Source organism: Strigops habroptila, chromosome 1, assembly GCF_004027225.2.
Source record: "Strigops habroptila isolate Jane chromosome 1, bStrHab1.2.pri, whole genome shotgun sequence".
In the NCBI taxonomy this organism is placed as follows: Eukaryota; Metazoa; Chordata; class Aves; order Psittaciformes; family Psittacidae; genus Strigops; species Strigops habroptila.
Genome location: NC_044277.2, coordinates 34584799 through 34606804, shown reverse-complemented (window position 1 = coordinate 34606804; position 22006 = coordinate 34584799). Strand labels below are relative to the sequence as shown.

At 38.0% G+C, this 22006-nt stretch overlaps 1 protein-coding gene across 2 annotated transcripts in view; it reads left to right on the top strand.

Moving 5' to 3' along the window:
- PREX2 (phosphatidylinositol-3,4,5-trisphosphate dependent Rac exchange factor 2) overlaps positions 1-13802 on the top strand; it is a 173320-nt gene extending 159518 nt beyond the window's left edge. For both annotated transcript variants that reach the window (XM_030495245.1, XM_030495237.1), the window contains exons 40-41: positions 3159-3226; positions 8457-13802. In XM_030495245.1, coding sequence (XP_030351105.1) covers positions 3159-3226; positions 8457-8502 — 114 coding nt within the window. In that variant the 3' untranslated portion in view covers positions 8503-13802. The remainder of the gene's footprint in view (positions 1-3158; positions 3227-8456) is intronic.
- The last annotated feature ends 8204 nt before the right edge of the window (positions 13803-22006 follow it).

The window sequence follows — 22006 nt, the reverse complement described above, 5'->3', positions numbered from 1 at the left end:
GTGTCAATATTTACATTGCTATACCTTTAAGAATGATATTGGAGAAGCATAAATTAACAGTGTATTGGAATATAAATGGTATAATGGTGCTCAGTGGAGACAAAGATGTCATGTAGCAAGTTGCTAGTAATTCTTGGGGGCTTTCCCTCGAAGTAAGAATCTGGTGGTTGGTAGTAAGGTCTAATTTGTTCCCTTGATAAACAATAAATTACATGGTTGTATAAAGCTAGACTCCTTTTTAAAACAATGCATTTGATTTATTACGTGAGCAGGATACTAAAATTAATTTGTCTAGTGAATGAGGCAAGTAAAAATAGGGTGATTTTGTTCTCAGAGGTAGTCACAGCACTGACGTTCAGGATCTACATGTGATTAATTTAGATAGTTTTCCCATGTATATGTATATTCTGGTTCTTAAGTCACGTTAATCATATGCCAGTCTTAGCAGTCTGTCATGTTGGGGTTTATTTATTTATTTTTTTTCCCCCTTCAAGTGTCCTGTTTTCTGTCCAGCATACTGTAGTCTTAGAGACCAGATTTTTACTCCCTTTTTTAGCAACAGACTTCTAGTATTTTGGATGTTTCCAGACACAGGACATCTGTCACATCTTTGGGCAACCTGTTCCAGTGTTTCACTGTCCTCATTGTAAAAAATTTCTTCCTTATATGCAGTCTGAATCTACCTTCTTTTAGTTTAAAACCATTACCCCTTGTCCTATTGCTACAGGCTCCTTTAGAGGACCCTGTCTATCCTGAATTTGATGATCATTTCCCTGATAAACCACTACTTGTGTAGATAGAAGAACATCAGTTCATCAGATCTTTCTTTTATTCAGTTCTGTTTTCTTACCTAATCATTCTCCCTATTCTTCTCTGAACTCTTTTCAAGTTTTTATTAAAGATGAGAAGTAACTGTGAAGAAATACAAAAGGGTCTTACAGGACTTCATGACTAAAATGGCAGATGAAAATCAGTATAGATAACTCTTAAGTGATGCACACTTAAAACAAAGGAAAAAAACCTCTAAGTTCACATTCAAAATAATTGACTATGAGCTTTCCATTACATCTCATGTTCATGACCTCAGGGATATGATAGAAAACATCAGTTCAATTCTCAGTAGCTATCAAGAAAGCAAATGAGAAGATACGATGCTTTAGGTAAGGACAGATGACAAAGTAGAAATCATGCTGTCATGACCCTTCATTTGGAACTGATGTTCTGATCCTTTCCGTAAGGATATAGCTTAATGGAAAAGGTTCAGAGAAGGTTAAAAAGACCCCAATATATCAACAGTTGGGAATAGTTTATAGACAGGACAGGACAAAGCAGCAAAATAATCTAGGATTGCAGCTTCACAAGTGAAGGAGGATATGAGAGAGGTCTAAAGAACATGTAGTGTGGGTAGGGACTGACCACAGTCCTGATCGGGGCAAAACTAAAGGCATCTGGCAGACTCAAACTAAGTGAAAATAGTGGTTATTGACACAACAAGGTAAGATTGTATCCAAGATGTGGGTCTCCTCCCAGAAGGAGGTTAGTGATGTGAAATCATTTATATGTTCAAGATGAGATGGGAAAGAAGAGAATCACTGAAATCAATTAAATACTCACTGCTGAACAGAGGAAGTATTGAGTGACTAATGATGGAATTCTGGAGGAGTTTCTGGGGAAAGACATGTTTTTTGTGGTCTGTAGTCGTGTCTTTTGCAGCTGTTGGAGATAAGCTTACTGAACTAGATGTAAAGCTAGTAAAATCACTTATATTCTGCCTTCAGTTCTGTAGGTGCTCTTGTTGTTTTCTCTGTCTTTACCACTTTCTTCATCATCCCTCCCCCCCTAAAAAAAAAAGTAAGGACACAGTATTTTTTGTGTCACGTGTTGATTTACATGAACTCTGAGAACCTATCTGGGTGTAACCAGCCAGCCTTTTTCATCTTTCATTTGAGCCCATAACAGTGAAATAATACCTTCTCAATTACCTGAGTACCACATTTCAGTCAAATTCAAGGTCTAATTTTAACTATACATAGTGAGTAAATGATTCTACCTAATTTTTACACCATGTGCAGCCACCATTGCAGCTCTGTTTGGAATGTAAATTATCTTTGATGTTTCACACCAATCTAAGATCTCACTGGAAGAATTCTGAGATTACATATTTATGTTCCGTGTTATTTTGTCCTGAATTTAGGTAGTACAAAAGGTGAAATAAAGGGAGAGTCAATGTATGTATTATAGACAGAAGAAGTAGTTGCCATCTTCTTTAAAATGTTAGAAAACATAAAAAGACTGTAAATCTAACAGATGTTTCTTTATGATGACTACTTTACATTAATAAAACTGCACTTTAAAAGCTAGACCTCATAATTTAAAAACAATTTTTTCCTAAGTTCTTTCATAAGTCTAAGTTAGTTTGTTTGCAGAAGAGTGCATTTTTCACTATCGTGGTATATGAACATTCAGCATGTTTCATCAACTTCCTCATTCCTGGATGAGTCAGTGAAATAATGAAAATACTTTCATTATTGTTTTTCAAAGGATCAATTGAGGTACAGAGAGACCAAATTTTCTAGCTGACCCTGCTTAAGCATGGGTGCTTGGACTAAACAATCTTGGGAGGTGCCTTCCAACCTGATTTTTTTTTTTGGTGATTCTATGATTATAAAGGAAGATCAGGGCCTGCATTTTTCTAATCCAAATTTAGTGCCTTAATTTAGGCCATTTTCCTAGTTTTAACTGGAAAGTTATTTATAGGAAATAAGGTATAATATTTGTTTGTTCATAAGTTCATAGGAAATAAGTGACATTTCAGAAAAAGAATTTCATTTCTACAAAGAATGGTGACAAAAATCAAGCAAGATGTGTTGGGATTGTTTTAAACCTTAAATGTTAGTTTTTTATGAAGTCTTTTATGTTAATAAGATATTTATTTAATGACAAGAGGAAAGATTTTTGCCTCTTTTCTGCATATTTCTCTAAGTTGAGAAATAATGTACTGCTTTAACTTGTTCCCCACCTTAGAAGAGGAGAGTTGTTTTGGGACATGGAGCATATGTATTAATTATAGTCAATAGTTACGTTCATCTAGAAAGCTCAGAAAACTTTCTAACTTGTGTTGGAATAAATGAAGCAAAATTGTTGTTTTTCTTTCACAGGGTGCAAGAGTACAAAACACAGCCAAGAATTTAGGAGTGAGGGATCGAACACCACAGTCGGTGCCCAGGTAACTGATTGATTGTGTCCTAGACCATGATTTTGTCTAGTTTGTGCCAAATTGTGTTCTAGCTGCTCAAAAGCTCTAACAGTAAACATTGACTGTATTGTGCACTAACTGGTAAGATTTTGCTTTTAATGTACATAAAATCAATTACATTCTTAGCCATACAGTTTTACTTAAAGTAATTAGTTGCGGAAGTTCAAGCTATGTAGCACTACAAAACACATCCATTTTTGAAAAATGAACCTAGTTCATGTTAATTATGAAAATACTGGAGTAAGTCCTTCATCACTTGTGATGTTTAGTGGTTTGAGGGAAATACTCATAACTAAATCCATAACCCCATTTTAATGAAATACTGTACTGCATTATCTCAGCAAAATCATGTCCTAGTTGCTTTTAGAGATGATGTAGTCTTTCCTTGCCTCTTTCTGAAACATCTGTTAGAATGAAAAATGCGACTGCTCTATATTTATCCATCTTTTTTAATGCTGTGATGGATTGCAGGTACCTGAAATGTTTCTTAATAAGCACAATACTTATAAATGAAAATAACCAAACAACAATTTTCTTAATTTTATTGTAATATATGGATATATTAGAATCATAGAATCATAGAATAGAATCATAGAATAGTTAGGGTTGGAAAAGACCTTAAGATCACCTAGTTCCAACCCCCCTGCCATGGGCAGGGACACCTTGCACTAAACCATGTCGCCCAAGGCTCTGTCCAGCCTGGCCTTGAACACTGCCAGGGATAGGGCATTCACACCTTCCTTGGGCAACCCATTCCAGTGCCTTACCACCCTCGCAGTAAAGAACTTCTTCCTTATATCTAATCTAAACTTCCCCTGTTTAAGTTTGAACCCATTACCCCTTGTCCTACCACTTCAGTCCCTAAGGAAGAGTCCCTCCCCAGCATCCTTATAGGCCCCCTTCAGATACTGGAAGGCTGCTCTGAGGTCTCCACGCAGCCTTCTCTTCTCCAGGCTGAACAGCCCCAACTTTCTCAGCTTGTCTTCATACGGGAGGTGCTCCAGCCCTCTTATCATCCTCGTGGCCCTCCTCTGGACTCCCTCCAGCAGCTCTATGTCCTTTTTATGTTGAGGACACCAGAACTGTACACAATACTCCAAGTGAGGTCTCACAAGAGCAGAGTAGAGGGGCAGGATCACCTCCTTCAACCTGCTGGTCACGCTTCTTTTGATGCAGCCCAGGATACGGTTGGCTTTCTGGGCTGCGAGCGCACACTGCCGGCTCATGTTAAGCTTCTCATCAACCAACGTTCCCAAGTCCTTCTCCGCAGGGCTGCTCTGAATCTCTTCTCTGCCCAACTTGTAGCAGTGCCTGGGATTGCCCGACCCAGGTGTAGGACTTTCCACTTGGCTTGGTTAAACTTCATAGGGTTGGCATCGGCCCACCTCACAAGCATGTCAAGGTCCCTCTGGATGGCATCCCTTCCCTCCAGTGCATCAACCGAACCACACAGCTTGGTGTTGTCGGCAAACTTGCTGAGGGTGCACTCAATCCCACTGTCCATGTCGCCGACAAAGATGTTGAACAGGACAGGTCCAACACCAATCCCTGAGGGACACCACTCGTTACTGTTAATCCAACTCTAATTCAGACTTTTGTTTTTTTAACCAATTTAAAACATAATGTGTTTTGTTGACTAACGATGCTATCCATAGACTCGTAGAAAAAGTGTCTTCTGGGTTCTGATTACTAATACTCAGGAACTTTTTCTTACACAGTTTGCTCCCCTTTTGTTTGATGTCCCAGCTTCTGCCAGTAGTGAATCAGGATTTGCTCATAATTTGCTTGTTAACAAATCACTGCACGTGGTTCCATGCCTGTGCTTGATCTGACTCTAGAAAACATGTGTACCTTAAATGTCCAGGGTATGAATAAATCTGAGTAGCAGCTGCTGTTCTGTTGATCAGTAGCAACATTTGTTGGAGCATGTACACATCTTGCATGCCCCATAAAAGACATTAGGCAAGATCCAACAGAACTACTGATTCTAGAGTAAATCTGTCAGCAACAGAGTCATTGCCTTTATCAGCAGGTGAGGGCATCCCTTCTCACAGTAATGATTAGCTTAGAGGCAATCCAGGACCAAAACTGCCTGACCAATTGTCTTGCATTGTGGGAGCCTAAGAGAGTAAAACCGCATTTTATTACAGTAAAAGCTGTGAGAAGCCTTTTTGTATTTTGGATGGTATGGTTTTGACCTTAAATGGACTCCTTCTTCATGACATAAAGCTGGAAACAGCCAAGTAATTTTTGCAAACCAAACTTTTCCCACCTCTGAATGACAGAGTGTGTATCTAGATTCAGCTTTCGTGATAAAGGAAAAATCTAAGTTCTTAAAAAGAAAAACTAAGCTATGAGACATTTTTTGGCTTTGCCAAAGTTGAGAAAAGTTCACCTCTTTCCAGCTAACACTCCCACAACATAGCAATGAAAAGCTGAAGAAAAAGTATGAGAGAGCTCCTAGAACATAGATGCATCCAGCACTCTTGCCACTCAGCAGCAACAGCAATATCACAGGAATATCTCATTGATCTCAGTGTTTGGGGCATTTGGTGTACCATTAGTGACATGTCACGTAAGTCGGAATAGTCAGCAGGAGTGATAATTTTGGTGATACTGCGGGTTCTCAGTTCTTTAGCTTGAAAAGAATTTTACCATCACATATGGTTCCATTTAGCATCACTTGACAGTGTTTTCAGTTCTCTGCAGTTGCCACTGCTTTCTGTCTTTTCTCAGCTGATCTTTGGACTATCTCAGATAGTTGTTCCATACATACTGACCTAGAACAGGCTGTTTCTACTTTATCATTCCTCACCAACTGTATCTCCTTAGGGATTTATGCAGCCTTGTTGTTTGTTTGCTTCATAATTCCTATATATCACTTGCTCTGAAGACAAGTAATCTTAACGATTACCATCTCAATCTGAAGAATATACAGATCTTGGTACTTGGGGCTGAGCTTTTCTGCACATGGTTCTGTAGAAATTAGGTTTTGCTAAAACATCATAAACAACTAACCTTGCTGCAGTTCTCTTTGATGAGATTCTGACAGAAATTCTATCTGTATTTTGCCACCTTTGAATGTTATTGCTTTATTACACCAGCAGAATCAAATAACTCAAGCTGTGTTTATTTTACTCGGCATACTTGTCTGTATAAAATCAGACCATCTTACTCTCTCATTGGTATATAAATGGGAAATATATGTATACTGCCTCATCTATGGCTCCAAACAAACACATTGGTGTCTGCACAATGTAACCTTAAGTGATCATGTTTCTGAATCTGCCAGGCGACAATGTGGAAGAGCTCAGTGATCTTCAGAACACATCATGGTGGAGGTTTGACAGCAGGTTAGCAATTGCTGTGTGACTGACAGAACTGATGCTCCCCATTCTTACCATCCATGTTTGATAGTCACTTCCAGTGAGGTTCAGAGAACGGTTATTGAGCCCATGGCCATTGTGTGTTGTCAGTATCCTATGGGTTTTAACTCCTAGGGGAACTGAAATCAGAGAACAGCAACTATCCTGCCTTGCTCTTACATAGCCACAAGATGCTTTTTCTGACAGGATATGACTAGAAGTTGAAGAGGCTTTTGATACTCGTGAGGGCAGCTATACATATTGTGCCTCACATAATTTCAGTAGCTGCTCAGAAGTCAGCAGCCCATTAATCTTGAATTGTTTGTGGAGCCCAGCCACATGTATGGACTTTTGTTTTCTGTGTTGATTTGTAGTATGATTTTGAAATTTATGATGAGTTAAAATGGAGCCATATAAATTAATGTGATGTTTAGCAGGCAAATTTTCAAAATATATGTGGAAAACTCAGATACCCTGAGCATCTTGAGGAGAGACTTTTTAGCAGGGCCTGTTGCAATAGGATGAGGGGTGATGGTTTTAAACTAAGAGGGGAGATTCAGGCTGGATGTGAGGAAAAAATTCTTTACAGCGAGGGTGGTAAAACACTGGCACAGGTTGCCCAGAGAGGTGGCGGATGCAACATCCCTGGAGACATTCAAGGCCAGGCTGGATGGGGCTCTGGGCAACCTGGTCTAGTTGAAGATGTCCCTGCTCACTGCAGGGGGGTTGGACTAGATGAGCTTTGAAGGTCCCTTCCAACCCAAACTATTCTATGATTCTGAGATCTTAAATATCTCTAGCCCTCAAGCCACTGGACAGTTCAGCACCCTGCCTGTAGCCAGATCTACCAAACCTGCTATTTCTATTGTTTTGGTATTTCAGTATCTGAGATTCTTCATCTTAAGTATTAATGCACGTTATGTCATTGTCTTTTCATTTCTTCTGATGCTTTTTCTCCTTCTCATGCTATACTTGGTCTCTTCTCTTTGCTATTCCTTCAATGAGACACTTTCCCTGAGGAAAATATGTAATCTCCAAATGAGATAATGTCTATTGCTGGTTCTAATTGCTGTGCTTGCAGCAGAGATACTGTATGCTGGACATACAGGACAGAGAGCCTGAGGTCAGAATAATTGCTGTTTATTTTCAGTATTCCTAACATTAGGGTAAAGTTGCAAACACTTAAATAATAACAAAGTCCATGCAAAAGGGCTTACTAAAAGTTCAAAAGTCTTTATAAATGAAGGAGTGGCTATTCCAGTCTGTGCTGAGGTAGTTATTTGAACCAAATCTTACTTCTCTGCCTTCATATGGGTAGAAATGGGGTGGGGGAGAGAGTTTAAAGTCTTAGTACTGGCGTATCACATATCTGACATCTGTCTTAGGTCCTTCAAACAGCATCAGTTTTATAGTGAACTGTTTTAGAGTGAGGTCTGACTGTGCCAAACCAAACCACAAATGGAGGCAATTGTATTCACAAAGCAGCTTTTCAAATTTAGACATTCAGAGCAATGACTGGTAATTGGATTAGTGGAGACTTAGCTTTTTCCAGAATGGGGTCATCAGTGCAGAAATATGAAAACTTAACTAAATTGGAATGTCTTTAGTTATAAGATTGCTTATAGATGTGTGTTTAATGATACCACTTTCAGTGTAAACATTCATGCTCATTAATAAAAATTTACTGGTGTTATATCATTGTTATTAAACTGAATTCAGTCTCTTGTTTTGCAGTGGAGGAAGACTTAGATTTAGTTTGTGTTCCTTAAATTTACCAATTTTAATAATGACCAAGCTCTCAGAATAACAATTGCTTTGCTTTTTGTCATTGTCAGATTATACAAGCTATGCCAGCCACCACCACCTGTTGCAGAAGAATGAGGAGGACTGCTCCAGAAAATTCCAATAATGACCTTGAGGATCCTGGGACTATATGACAAAAGTCTAACTGCACTATAGCAGTGTGTGCCTAGGGCTTTGATAAATAGAAAAACCCTTTACTCAGGATAAAGAAAGAAATACCCTAAATATTTCCCACTGGCAGTGAAAAAAAACCCCTTCCAAAAAGTATTTCTGGAATCTGTGCACTCCAGCCTTACAGTACTAGAACAGGAATCTTCCTTGGGAATTTTACACTGGAATCCAGTTCATTTGATGTGTCTTGTTCAGCCACACAATAGGTATAGCCAGCAGTTGGAATACAAATATCTTGTTCGGAGAGAATGGCTTCGCTTGTACACTGTATAGAATGTCTTCTTGTGGAAGGAATAAAAGCCTATATAAACTAGGCTTGATAATGAGCATGCACTTCAAACAGGGCCCTTTGCACTGATAATTCTTTTTTTCCTGTCACTATCATAATTTTTCAGAATGATGATGTTACTGTTACAAGTATATAATGTAAGTGAGGTTTAAAGGTGGAAAACTTATCTCAGAATTGTGTTTAATGGCTACAGGCAAACTACTGCTAGGAGCATGTGCTTGTAATCAGTAAACTCAACCATGTCTTAAGGTGTCATTTGTCATACTGCTTTGGAAAGAGTACCTATATGGCATATGAGGTGAAGTTTTGCCTCTTGTTCAGTTGCCATTTTAATGAAGGAGAAGAAAGGTCAGTCTGATCTTCATCCATGGTTAGACTGAATTTCAGACTCTGTCTAGTAGATATTTTACATTATTGAGCCTCTACATTTCAGCGTTTTCCAGAGTTGTATATATTCTTGTATTATAGTGCTATACTAGCAAATCTACAAAAGGTGAAAATGAGGCAGTATTGTTATGTTTAACTGGAAATGTCTGTGGTATAAGTTGAAGCATAGTTTTGGGGGTTGATGTATTGTTATATTTCCTGTATTTTGTCAGAATAGTTTTTTTTATAGGATTTCAGTTCTTTGGAGTGGTAATTGCTATAGATCTATTTTGAAATTGTAATGAGTATTTAGAGGGACCAGGGAAAATGTATCTGCATTTGGCTGTTCTTTTGGCCGAAGAATTTTCAGAGATGATGTCCCCAAATGAGGTTTCATATGTGAACACTTTGAAACAAAAACGATATTGTGAAATAGTTCTACTTGTAGCAGCTACACATTCTGTTAGAGCAGGGCATACACTGTCTGAGTAAATGTTATTTTCTGTACAGCAGCGGCCTATAGTTATGCTGTAGCAATCAAACCTCACAACATAATTGTTGAATATTATCTAATTATTTATGAAATCTTCAACAAATATATTAATCCACAATGAAATAAGTGAGAATTCAAAATGAGATGTACTCTTGCAGAGAGTGTTTTTTACATAGGATGTCTACGGGACTTTTCTCCAAAGGAGGAATTAGAGCTCCTACGTTTTTCACTATTCTTAATGTTTTTACACAGACTTTAACTTTGCCAAGAAAATAAATATTTTTATATATCCACAGATATATGTCTGCACATATACGTGAGTTTCAATATGTATATATTTATGTAGTCATCTCAGTTACTAGTCCAATCTTACCTATCGAATGTTTGCCTTAAACTGTGACAAAGATATCAGTAATGAACACTTCAGTAACAATTTCACCTTTATGCTTTGAAGTTTACACTCTTTCAGAGTTACTGGAAGCTGTGGGACTATAATCTTTTTGATTAAAACAAAAATAGAAAAAGTTCTGCTCTTTATAAAATTACACATTTTGTCTAGGATGACCTAATGCTTGTACATAGAAAAGAGTCACAATTTGTATAGTTGCTATTCTAGTCAGGATCTCAAACTTCTAGATGTGTTTTATTCAGAGAGGCAGTGTTTGCTATAGTAATTCCCGCTCCAGGCAAAAGCACAAAAAAATGGTTCAGATTCTGTTTGTTCAGACATCAGGAGTTTAGAGAAGCCATAATCACGTCATGCCAAGGATGGTGTCAGTGTGAGCCCAGCTGCGAGCTCACATCTTACTGTGAGATTTGCCCACACGAGTTTTGTTTTTTACTACGAGGCAAGTCAGCTGTCAGCTGCATGTTGCTGCTAATCCTGTATAATACACAATAACCTAGAGGACAGAATCTGTTGCATGCACATGTATTACTGTAACAGGTCATCACTTTTTATTGCACTGAAAATGGTAGGAGTGCAAATATACCAAAACAGTCTCTCTGTATAATACAGTGCTTGATTCGTTTTGTTGTGAAAGCATGGGCTAATAGACATTGGTAAACACTGAGGGACAAATACTCATGAGCCAGTCACTCGACCACATTTTTTAGCTATTGTTTCATGAGTGTGCATCAGAAATCCTGACCTCTTGGGTTTGTATCTTGTTTTTTGTTCTTTATTCTTCGTGCCCCGCACACCCCCCCGCCCCCCGCTGAGGCAGTTTTCAAAAACTTGATCAGCACTATGAGCTTCACTGGTGAACCATACTGCAAAATAAAATGTCTGTTCAGCCTGGTATCAAAGGGGCTGAGAAATTGAAGCCCTGTTTTTCTGGGATTATAGGTAGCATGCGTAAGTACAGGATTTCCAGAGGAAATTGGGCATAAATGTCCCACTGACTGTCTATGGAAAGCGGGTGCCTAATTTCTCAGAATTTCCTTTAAAAGCCAGTGTTCGTTTGAAACATTGTGCAGCATTTCAAACTGGTTTTCTCATTTTCAGAGCACATTCTAACACATCTGGCTTCTAATAACATTAGATGAAACTTTAAGAAGCCCATTCATGAAGTATAAATTTACGTATGTTCATTATTAAAGTTATTTATCTTGTTTGGTATATGTAGCAGATGTATTTGTTCCCTATGCAAGGTGCACTTCAGAGTTAAAAGAAAGAAATCCATTCTCATCATAGTACATTTATCTTCTCATAAATTTTTAGACTTAGAGGTAACCAAGACTGATGATTTACAAGAACTGTAACACCCATAGCTTGTTAAATCTTTGCTTCTGCAGCAACAGATTATGCAGGCCGTTTTTACAATGATGTGTTGTACTGGTTTAGGGAAAACATTCTCTATGTAATTTTTACTTTTTCATCCAAGACAAATGTAGTTCTGGGAATAAATTCAAGGATCTGGAGGCATACACTACCAAATACTGACTACCAGTGGTAGTCTATGGGGTTTGTATAGGAGATGTAACAGCTGGGAAGGGAGGGTTAAGGGCCAAGGAACAGTGAAGTTGCCATAGGGTTCGTGCTTGAAGAAAACTTAGATTTTAAGGTAGAGCTGATGGGGTTTGGCCTATCTTTGTAACCACCATCTATGAATAATGGGATGCTAAACTGTCTTTATGAGGTGAGCATTGATTCAGTCTAGTTCCCCAAATTAGGTATTTCATAACACTTATTTTCCTTGTAGACTGTAAATGTAAATGAATACAAAAATGTATCTATTCCAGTTTCTAAACGTCCAACATGTTTGTGTTCAGAGATCCATTTTAAAGTAAATATTCCTGCTATCAGCTGAACTAAACAACCAATTTTATGTCCATTGAGAGAGCTGCAGTCTTTATGTAGTTTTCACTAGGGTTTAAGAAACACATCAGGTTTTCAGTTTGGTTTTTATTTGTTTGTTTTAATGCACTCAATAGTGGTCAGAACTGCTCTTCTACTGGTTTAGAGCCAAAACAATTAAATATAAGTTGATGAGGATTTATAGTAATCATACTTAGTTCATTTATTAGAATCCTCTAATGAAAAAAAAATGAACCAGTTTTATTGATCTCTTTACCCATAGAAATTCACAAGCAAACAGCAGTGATTTTTTTTGTTCTATTAATTCACTGTCAGATGTAGTGTGTGCATGTGTGTATATATATATATTTCAGACAATTGCCTGAATGTGAGTATACACATCATGGTTAAGCATGATGCTCAAAAAAGCAAAGTATCTTTCATTTATTTTCATTTAAATTGTGAAATCAGTAACTGTAGTATATATACATATTGTTCCGTACCCTTTACTTTACAGCTACTTCTGCCAGCATTTTATGCATATTTTGCACCGTTTTTGTTTAACATCATGAAAAGAGCTAATGCATTGCCTTATGTACTATATCTCTGTACTTGCTGATAAATGCAGGTAGAGCTTTTCTAAATGTACTCTAGTACTAGCATTGGTAAATTTAGATGCACAGTACATACCTGTCTCAGGATACATGGATTTTTCATCATTAGGTTTTGAAGTATAAAAAGATACTGAACTCATATTTTTGTATGCTGACAATTCTGTAGTTTTGTTGTTGGGTTTTGTTTGGGTTTTGGTTTTTTGTTTAGTTTTGTTTATTTTATATATATATATACTGTATATATCAATCAAGTTTTCCTAAAGAAAAGTTACTAGGAATGTTTCCCTTTTTCTGCTAGAAGATGTTTATGTTCTCTTGTCGTGTATGTATAAATGAATGTAGAGCATGCCTAGTCATGCAGATGTTAACACCGGTGAGAAATTTTAGATTGTCTAAAGGCCGATCAAGTAGTCATTTCTTATATTCTTCTCCTGAAGTAACATGTCCATGCAAGAAATCCTATATGGCTAGAGTGGAACTACCCTACAAATAACTTCTGCTTCAGTTTCAAAGTCCAATAGTATTCAAAGTAACCAGGGCATTTCTGAAAGTCCTTAGATTTAGGCTTTCATGGGAATTTCCACGTCTTTTCTGTGCATGTGTGTCTTATCTGTACTATGTGTCAGATTTAAAAGATTAAGTGGCCTTATTAACTTTTTAACACCCTGTATATAGTGTATGTACTTGGTTATACTTGTGTTACACTTTAAAAATGAACTTAATTTCTGCATTGAGTATTGCACACATTTTTCAAATGAAAAATATATTGTTTGTAACGTCTCATTAAGCACAGGAGAGCATTACTGCTTTGAAATACTACGTGTAAGTACAGCCATACACAAAATCTCTTAGTGAGCTTTTGTTCGAAAAGAGTCACAGTAGCAGCTCTGCGGGTAGTTGAGTTTGTTAGAAGTAACCTTTGGAATTTAATGTTAAATATGCTTGAAACATGGATTTAAATTACTTTTGCCTTTTTTGTAAAGTGCCTTTGTAGCATACTTTGAATCAGTTGCTATATTGGTTATGTGTTAAACTAATACTGTGTACTTTTAGATCTATGGTTTATTTTTTTAGTCTACATATTAAAGACTGGAATGGTAACAATGTATTACAGACTGTCAGACAGCAATAAACCCATTCATAATATAGCCATTGCAAATCTCTTTATTTTTAAGCAGAAGTAAAGCGGGGGTAGGGGGGTTGGGAGGGTGTTGGGGGGTCTTTAACCCTTTCAGTCTGGCTGCCTAGGAATTCAGCTGCAAGAGAAGAGAAATTAAACTTCTAGAAATAAATGTTTATAATACAAATCTCTTCTGAGAACCCAAGCCCAATCTAGGTTCATTGCTGACAATTAAAGTATATCTTTATAACCAGTGGAAAATTGAAGCCTGCATGAACAGTAGTCCCTGGCTTTGGGCAGCTGTATTTTGTGAAAGCTGTAAGAAACACAGGCATGAAAATCCCCTTCTGGCCCCATGGTGCCATTACTGCCCCATGAAAGTCCAAAGCATCCACTGTTTCTGGCATTCCCTCGTCTGAAGACTGAAGTGTGAAGCCGTCATCTGTCTACTGCTGTGCACAAGGGTCGTCTGACGAGCATAAAAGTGGAGTGTTGCACTCCTTGTGCTAAAAAAACCCTGCCCTATAAATGATTGATCCTTTAGAGGGATTGGGAACTGGTTCCCAGCTGTTATTGGGATACCAGGGGTTTGAGGAGTTGCACTGAATGTTTCTTTCATAGGACTGAAAGCTGATGAAATATTAGACCTCACTGAGCAGTTGTCTCTATGCGAAGTAAGTTCTGATTTCTACGTGGTGGTTGTGCTCAAGACCAAGAGGAACAGTGGAGGTAGGACCAGCTGCAATGGTCTGTCAAATCCCTTTTGTTTTCCATCTTCTGCTAGCAGGGAGGAGGGTGAGCATGGAAGTATTTCTGGATAGCTAGACTTCAAAAGATAGATTACTCTTCCCCCCCCCCCCCCCAAGTATTCCTCTCTCCTTAATTTTGTGAAAGAAGGCAGCATGGAAATTAATGGAAGTATTGAGAAGCAGAAGTGACCAGATGATTTCAAATATGGCCTGCTTTTTTTCCACCATAATTTTTTTCAGAGCTCCTCATTTCTGTGTTCTTGCCACCATGAAAGTCCAAAGAATTATTTGATCAGTGTACACGATGAGAATAAGTAGTGCTTAGAAACGACTTCTGAGAAAGATATGAATCACACCAAGGTAGTACTTGGGTGTCTGGTAATGTCTCATATATCCTGACAAAGTATTGCTGCTATCATGATTTGAAAGTCAAAACTTCTGCAGAGGGACTTGCTATGGTCATATGAGGTCATATGAGGCATGCTGTGAATCCGTGATTCAAAAAAGATAATGTATCTTTGCCTCACATCAAAATATGTGTCAGCTGATCTTTAAAAGTAAAGACACTTCCCACTTCCTTTTAAATGCTACTCATAAACTTACTTTTACTGTGTATTTAATTGCTTTTTCTATGGCTCATTATGTCATGCAGAAACAGGACAGATGATGCTTATACTTTGTTTATACTATTGAAGTGCAATTGCTAACAATTAATTCCTTCATTCTTGCTTGCAGAAATCTTAATTCTCTGAAACTGCTTTCCCAGATAGTACTTAATTCTGCCTCCCCCACACCTTCCTCAGCCCATTTCTGTATACATTTTCCTCTGTACAGCCACCAAGCTCCTGAGGGCAATATAAAACCCTAACTGCCCCAACGAGCCTCCTCCCTGCATCTGCTGGCCATGGCTCTGGGGCAGCATTTCAGCGCAGGTATGGGCAGCTCCTGCCTCCAGCCTCATCTCCTGGATGCACCTTGAAACCTGTGTGTTACGGCAGTTTTGTCTCTTCGCCTGTCTTCCGACTGGACTTTCTGGATGGGCCCTGCACCTGATTCAGTATTTTCCCTTTTCTGATCATCCTTGAACTATCAGTGGAGCCTGTTATTGTCCTGGTCCTGCCAGGAGGAGGCCACTGGGCTGTGTTCACCACAGGTCCTGCTTGCGCTACTTGAGGGAGTGGACCTGCTCTCCTGTTCCACAAGAGGAACATCAGTGCTGCTATGGGTTTTGCTGTGGTCTAACTACTACTGGCTTGTGTTGCATTAAAGCAGATTAATGGATTAGAGTGCTGCTGGGGGGGGGGCGGGGAATGCCCATTTCCAGTCAAAAGTTGATAGGAGGACTCTTCCATTGATTTTAACCTTGGGATGAAGGGTAGCATCCAAAAATATACCCCTAATTTGTTGAAAAGATTTGAAAATGCATCTCGAGAACATGACAAGATGGAGAAAAAATGAATATTGGTTACTGAGGAGTGCAATGTGGGGCAAATACTGATCAATGTCAACACAGCAATGAAATGTCCCAAAGATTCGACGTCAGTTTTTCCAAGTATTAAACATAGTTGATATGTTACTAAACAACTGCATCTTTAATAGAAGACTCAATGTAAATTCTTAGTATTTTGCCTTGCATCCAGAACCCAGGGCAGGAGGGATTTTAACATCTGGAATAAATAATTGGTGTCTTTCCTTGTGAAGCATAACAGCCTCCAAAAGTAAGAGGAAATTGTACTGGGTATATTCTGGGAGCATAATCAAATAAAAGGAACACCAATAGGTTTTGATTCTGCTTTCATTTAAATGAATAACCAAATTTTCATCGACTACAGAGAATGAATCCATAATACTGGGACTATTATGCCCGAACCAGACTAGCTTGAATGCTTGTCAATGTGTTTAGTTCACCTAATTAATGAAACTATTTATGTCTCAAGACAGAAAGCTTGACTGGAAATGAGAAGCAGACCACATGTAATCAATGAGATTTTGTCATCAACCAGCCATAGAGTAGGTCTAATCAAACCAGTGTAGGGCATGATTGCAAGGAAATGAACATCAGTACTGCATTAACTAAAGTCAGTGCATCATTGCAAAAGTTGATGAGAAAGTATCACCCAGTAAAGTCTGATCCTGATTAGTGCTACTCACTCACATCGTAATACATTTCAAAATGCATGGAGTGACAGTTGAATTCAAATTCAAGACAAAGTGAAAGCTTGATTGAATGTTTAGCAATCTATTAGATGCTGTTCCTAAACAGGAAAATACATAAAGCTTTTATATATTAAGAAGTAAGGTAGGTGTTTGGAATTTTGACAGCACACCCTGGAAAATTGAGAGCTTTGGAAACACAGGGAAATAATTCTAATCATGTGTCAATTTTAAAGGACATTTGTGAACCTGGTACAGACAGAATAGACAGTAGGCTTTCATTTCTGGACTAGTTCCCATTACTTTGAGAGAAAACATTAATATTTGAAACTAGTGTGGGACTAAACCACATTATCTGGATACTCATCACACAACAGTCATGAAGAGAATCTCTTTTAGTCTTAATTCTTTAAAGTAACACAAATTCCCTCCCTAATCATAGCTCCTTTTTTATTCCTAATGTGAGAAATAATCTCTATTATTTCTCTATTGTCCTCAGTAACAAAACAATATGTTAAATGAGATTTTAAGGTTTTTTTTCCAATATGTATTTTTTCTCTTTAATAAATTAATTTAGCCATGCCAGGCGAGATGCCTTTCACAGGAACAGTAGAAGTTAAAATTCAAGTCACACTGATGTTATGGGCCTGTTGTGCTTTCAACATCTCTCTTGAAGACCACAGTCTGTTTGAAGCTTCCTGCAGGAGCACTTGTCCCGGTGGTGAGCAGTCAGGCAAAGAGATGACTGAAGATGACGAAGTGCTTTCTATTGAGATTGTGGTAAAAATGTACCCTGTTTCCCTTGGAGTTTAGCTATCATTTAAATGAGCTTATAAGGAAAAATACAGTTCAGTGTAGTAAAAGGAGAATATTTTAATTTTTAATAATAATTACTGATGGTATTTCATATATCTGATTGCTAGTAAAACAGGAAACATATTTTGTACAAATTGGAATTAAAGTGGAACAACTACTTACATCATATTTTAAAATGGTAATAAAGTCTGAGTGAGAAGGGCAGAAAAAACAGTGGAAATTCCTACTTTGTCCCTAGGTATCCTTAATATTTAAATTTGCTTTAAGCCAGAGTAGATCAAAAGAATGAGGATATACCCCTCATAATCAGGATTTCCATAGCATTCAAAGCAGTTAAAATTTTTCTCCAAAGAAGTAAAAAATTCGATAGAAACTGAGGAAGTCATTCTACTGTTTTTCCACTCTCCGAGTCCTATTTGCGTGTTTCCAAACACTAATAATCCCTGTGAACCTTCCTTACAGCAAACTCAGTGGGCAGGCCAAAGAATAAACCAGCATGGAAAATGGAGTCTGCCCATGTTCAAAGGAAGGAAAATCACAGGTGCCGAAGGCTTTTCAAATGTGCTGAGCCACAATCATTTTCTGTTTCATTCAGTGTTGGTCTGATGTGTGACAGCTGCTGAGCAGGGCTGTTGGTGCAGTGCAGAACTACAAGCTCTGCTGGATTCTTTCAAAGTTGTGATATATGGAAGTAGGTCTGCTTTGACTAAGGTGGAGTGAAATGGAGGAAATGTGATTCCCCTTCTTGTGAAATTTGCTGTTCGGATCACACACAAATCTGTCAAATATGCTAACTTTCTGTCCACCTGGATGTTAACAGTCAGTCTACTGAAAATTAATTTGCTATCTGCATTATGAAGTGATGGCTGTGTAGTGCTGGCACATTCAACTATTTTCAGGCAGAGGAGAGTATGATATTTAATTTGGACTAAAAATTTCTGTTTGCCAGGCCAAAAACTCTAAGAATGTTTTTATACCATTGCAGCATGTGGACCAGCCTTGTGTGTGTGAGATCTCACAAATGCATGTGCTTTGGATTAGGTCTGCTTTGTTTCCAGACCCTGGAGGCACTTAGGTGAGAGTTAGGCTCCAACCTATTTGCCTATCAGCCCTAGGCACACCCAGCACAGAGCTGCAATCACTCAAGAGATGTTTCAGCTGGGCGGGAGCCATCTGGACAGTTTAGGCAGGCTCACAAGCCATTTTGAGTAACACCTTTGGACTCAATGATTGACATCCTGGTATAGGTACTGAAGTTGTAGTTACCTGAAAGTAAAAGCGGAAATTATGTCCTATTTTTCAAAAGTGATTCAGGGCTGGGTTATCAGAAAATATATATATACAAGCACACATATATATATTTAACTGGTGTTAAGATACGGACCAAAGGAATTAATCCAGTTTTGGACTTGAACTCTGACATTCAACCTGGCTTCTATTCATTTAGTCACTATTCATTGGTGTCAACAAATGCTAAGTGTCGAGGTATACCAATCACTTCTGAGAACAGAACTAATGCTCCTGTTCCATTAGCCAGCTCTGATAATTTTACAGCGAACAACTTAAGTTCTTCTGACTTATAGCAAGAAAAGTCTTAAATCCCTTTTATGGGACTTTGTATTTGGATACCTAATCATCAAGACAACCCCTTAAGATTCTAAAACCTAGTCCAAATTATTTCCATGGTAGTTAGGCATCAAAACACTTTTGAAAATCCTACCAGGATACCTGCACCATTTGTAAAGAGGTAGCTTTAAGTCTCGTCTAGATGCATATAAAATGTAATATGAAGGAGGTAATATTCATGGTGTCATAAACTTCCTTGAGAACAGAAGTGAAATACTAATTCTTCTAAAAACCCTTGATCTTTCATTTATGATTTTCCAGTCATAAGAGCAGTGCACATTTTTTGATACTCACATGAAGTTCCAGTATTTAATATCACCAAAATGACAGCCTTTCACTTGTAGTTTAATTCACTATGTGTCTAATTTGGCTTGAGTCACTGCTGTAGAGACTTTTCCCCGTAACTGCCAATCCCAGTGTATGAGAAGTTTTATTTAAATTCTTTCTGTCAAAATGATCAGTTATTCAGAGATTCTGGTTTATATTCAGAGATTCTGGTTTATATTCAGAGCTTCCTCTTCTTCAACCTCCTTTCCAAATGTCCTTGAATAATATAAATGTTTCTGCTAACCATCTAATGACAGGCTCTCTGTCTGGCTCCCACCCACTGCGAACCTTATTACTCATGTTACATTTGTACCACCACAGCTTCCCAGGTATCTTAACCATCCAAAGATTTGTCAAAATTGTGCATAATCTGGAATATCAGAACCCAAGTAAGACAGTGATTCTGTTGAAACAGCAGGGATGGAACTGATTGATCCCCAAGAAGTATTCCCCGAGGAAAACAAAAGGCACCATAATATTCTTAAAGGATTGTTATACGGTCATCATATTCATGATGTTCGGCCCTCTAGGTACCTCATTATTCTTAGATACATGTGAAAATGTTATCTATAGTCTGTCCTATTGCAGGATTGTAACTAAGCTATGAAAGGAGTATAGTTTATAACCATGGCAAGGAATTAAGAAGTCTCGGATCAGTTTCCAATCAGTAATGTGCACTTAAGATTTTACTTAAGGCAAACATATAATGCATGGAATCTTCTCTGCTTCAACATCTGTAAAACATGAATAATACTGTTCCTTCAACCTTAAAGGTCTTTCTGTTTCTGTTCCCTCTTCTTTATATGAAAGCATGCAACCTCGGCGCACAAGCATCTGTATCCAACAGGTTAATGCCAACGAACGTTTAAAGTCATGGTATTTGCACCATAGTCGCCTGCCTGCCTGCCTGCCTGCCTGCCTGTTTTGGGGCACACACCAAACTACTCAAGTCTCTATCATTATCTGGTAAACCAGTTAACCTCTTTGGAAACACAGACTAGATATTCTCCTGCATATTTTGCTAGTAGAAGTTTTCTTAGAACACAATGTCAGATCAGGGGTCACTCCTCCTCAGGAAGAAATAAAGATGCTTTTTTATTGTTGCACAGTATTTCCAAAGTTCTCAGACATGTCTTCTCCTACAGATTCTATTCTCTGAAGGACGTTTCAGGGCTCAAACATCAAGCTTAAAACAAACTCAGGGAAAAAGGTCTACTTCCTCTCATTTTTCATTTCAGTGTTTGCAAAAGGAAGTCATTCTAATAAAAGCAGCTGAGCTGTCATGTCTTCTTAACCCTAGAGGAGTTTGGGAGGAATCATGTTCAAGTAAGTGGCACTAGCTTAAGTTTCTTGATACCTATCTCAGAAACAACTCAAGGCTGGTGTTTCATAAGCTGTGAAAGGTTGAAAAATCATTGTGACTTGTCAGTTGAGAAGACCTGCTAATTACATAAAGCTTTAAGATGGAAACTACATCCATTGCTCCAGTTTTTCAGACTCTGGGAGCGCCTTCTAGAGCTGAACATTAGTTAATGAAAACTAGAGCTTTGTTCATTGCAGTAGAGACAGCTATGTACATCTGAATTAGATTGGCATTACTGCCTTTGGAAAGGAAAACGAAGAGTGCATTTGGAGCCTCAAGAGAAATTTGCTGGTCCAGTGGTTCCAGAGGCATAAACACCATCCTTGTACGGATCTGTCTTTTTTGCTGTTTGCAGTATATGTGTTAGCAAAGATATTTCTTCTTGGCTGTATTGAAACAGTGGAGAAAGAGGTAGGTAGTTTAAGACTAGGTGTGTTTGGCTCTGACTGACTCACTAACGTCTCAAGTAACTGCAATTTTATTCCACCTTTTTGGAAAACCTGTGATGGTACTTACCCGGAATGTCAAGATGTTTCTTTTGGACTGAAGTTATGATACAGAACTGAATCTAGATTTCAGCATAGTGCATGGCTGCTTACTGGATGCAGAAGTACTACACATGGTTTTGCATGTCTAAATCAAGCACTGATCAAAAGCTACTTAAGCCTTAAGTGAAGAATAGTAAGGTTTTAGGCCCCTGAATGCGTAAGTTGTTCTTGAAAACAGGACATATCAGCTGAGTTGGTGAGTCTTTGAAGGGCTGTGTTTTCAGGAGTCCAGAGCATTCAACTATAAGCCTTCATGTTTAGTCCTGTAGCAAAAAAGCTTCTGAGGAAAGGCTTTGTGTAGCATGAATGCTTCAAATATAAAACCAAACTGCAACTATTTCTAGAAGATTTTTCTGGTAAAATGAGGCACTGTAAATATCACGTCTTGCATCTGTGTTCTGCTAAGTATAATGTAAAAGCCATTTTGAATGCTCTTGCTGTCTTTGCTAGACAAGAGGTAGTATTTTCTTTGATACTCTAATTTTTTGTTAGATTTGTGATATTGAGAAGGCAGAGAAGATTTATATTTTGTACTTAAGTGAAACTTGCTGTCATTTGTAAGTTTTCTTTTCTAAAAATATATATAGTAGTAGGGGAAAAAAAATGCTTATGCAGTTTTATTACGGGTGATACTCATTTCTGGATCA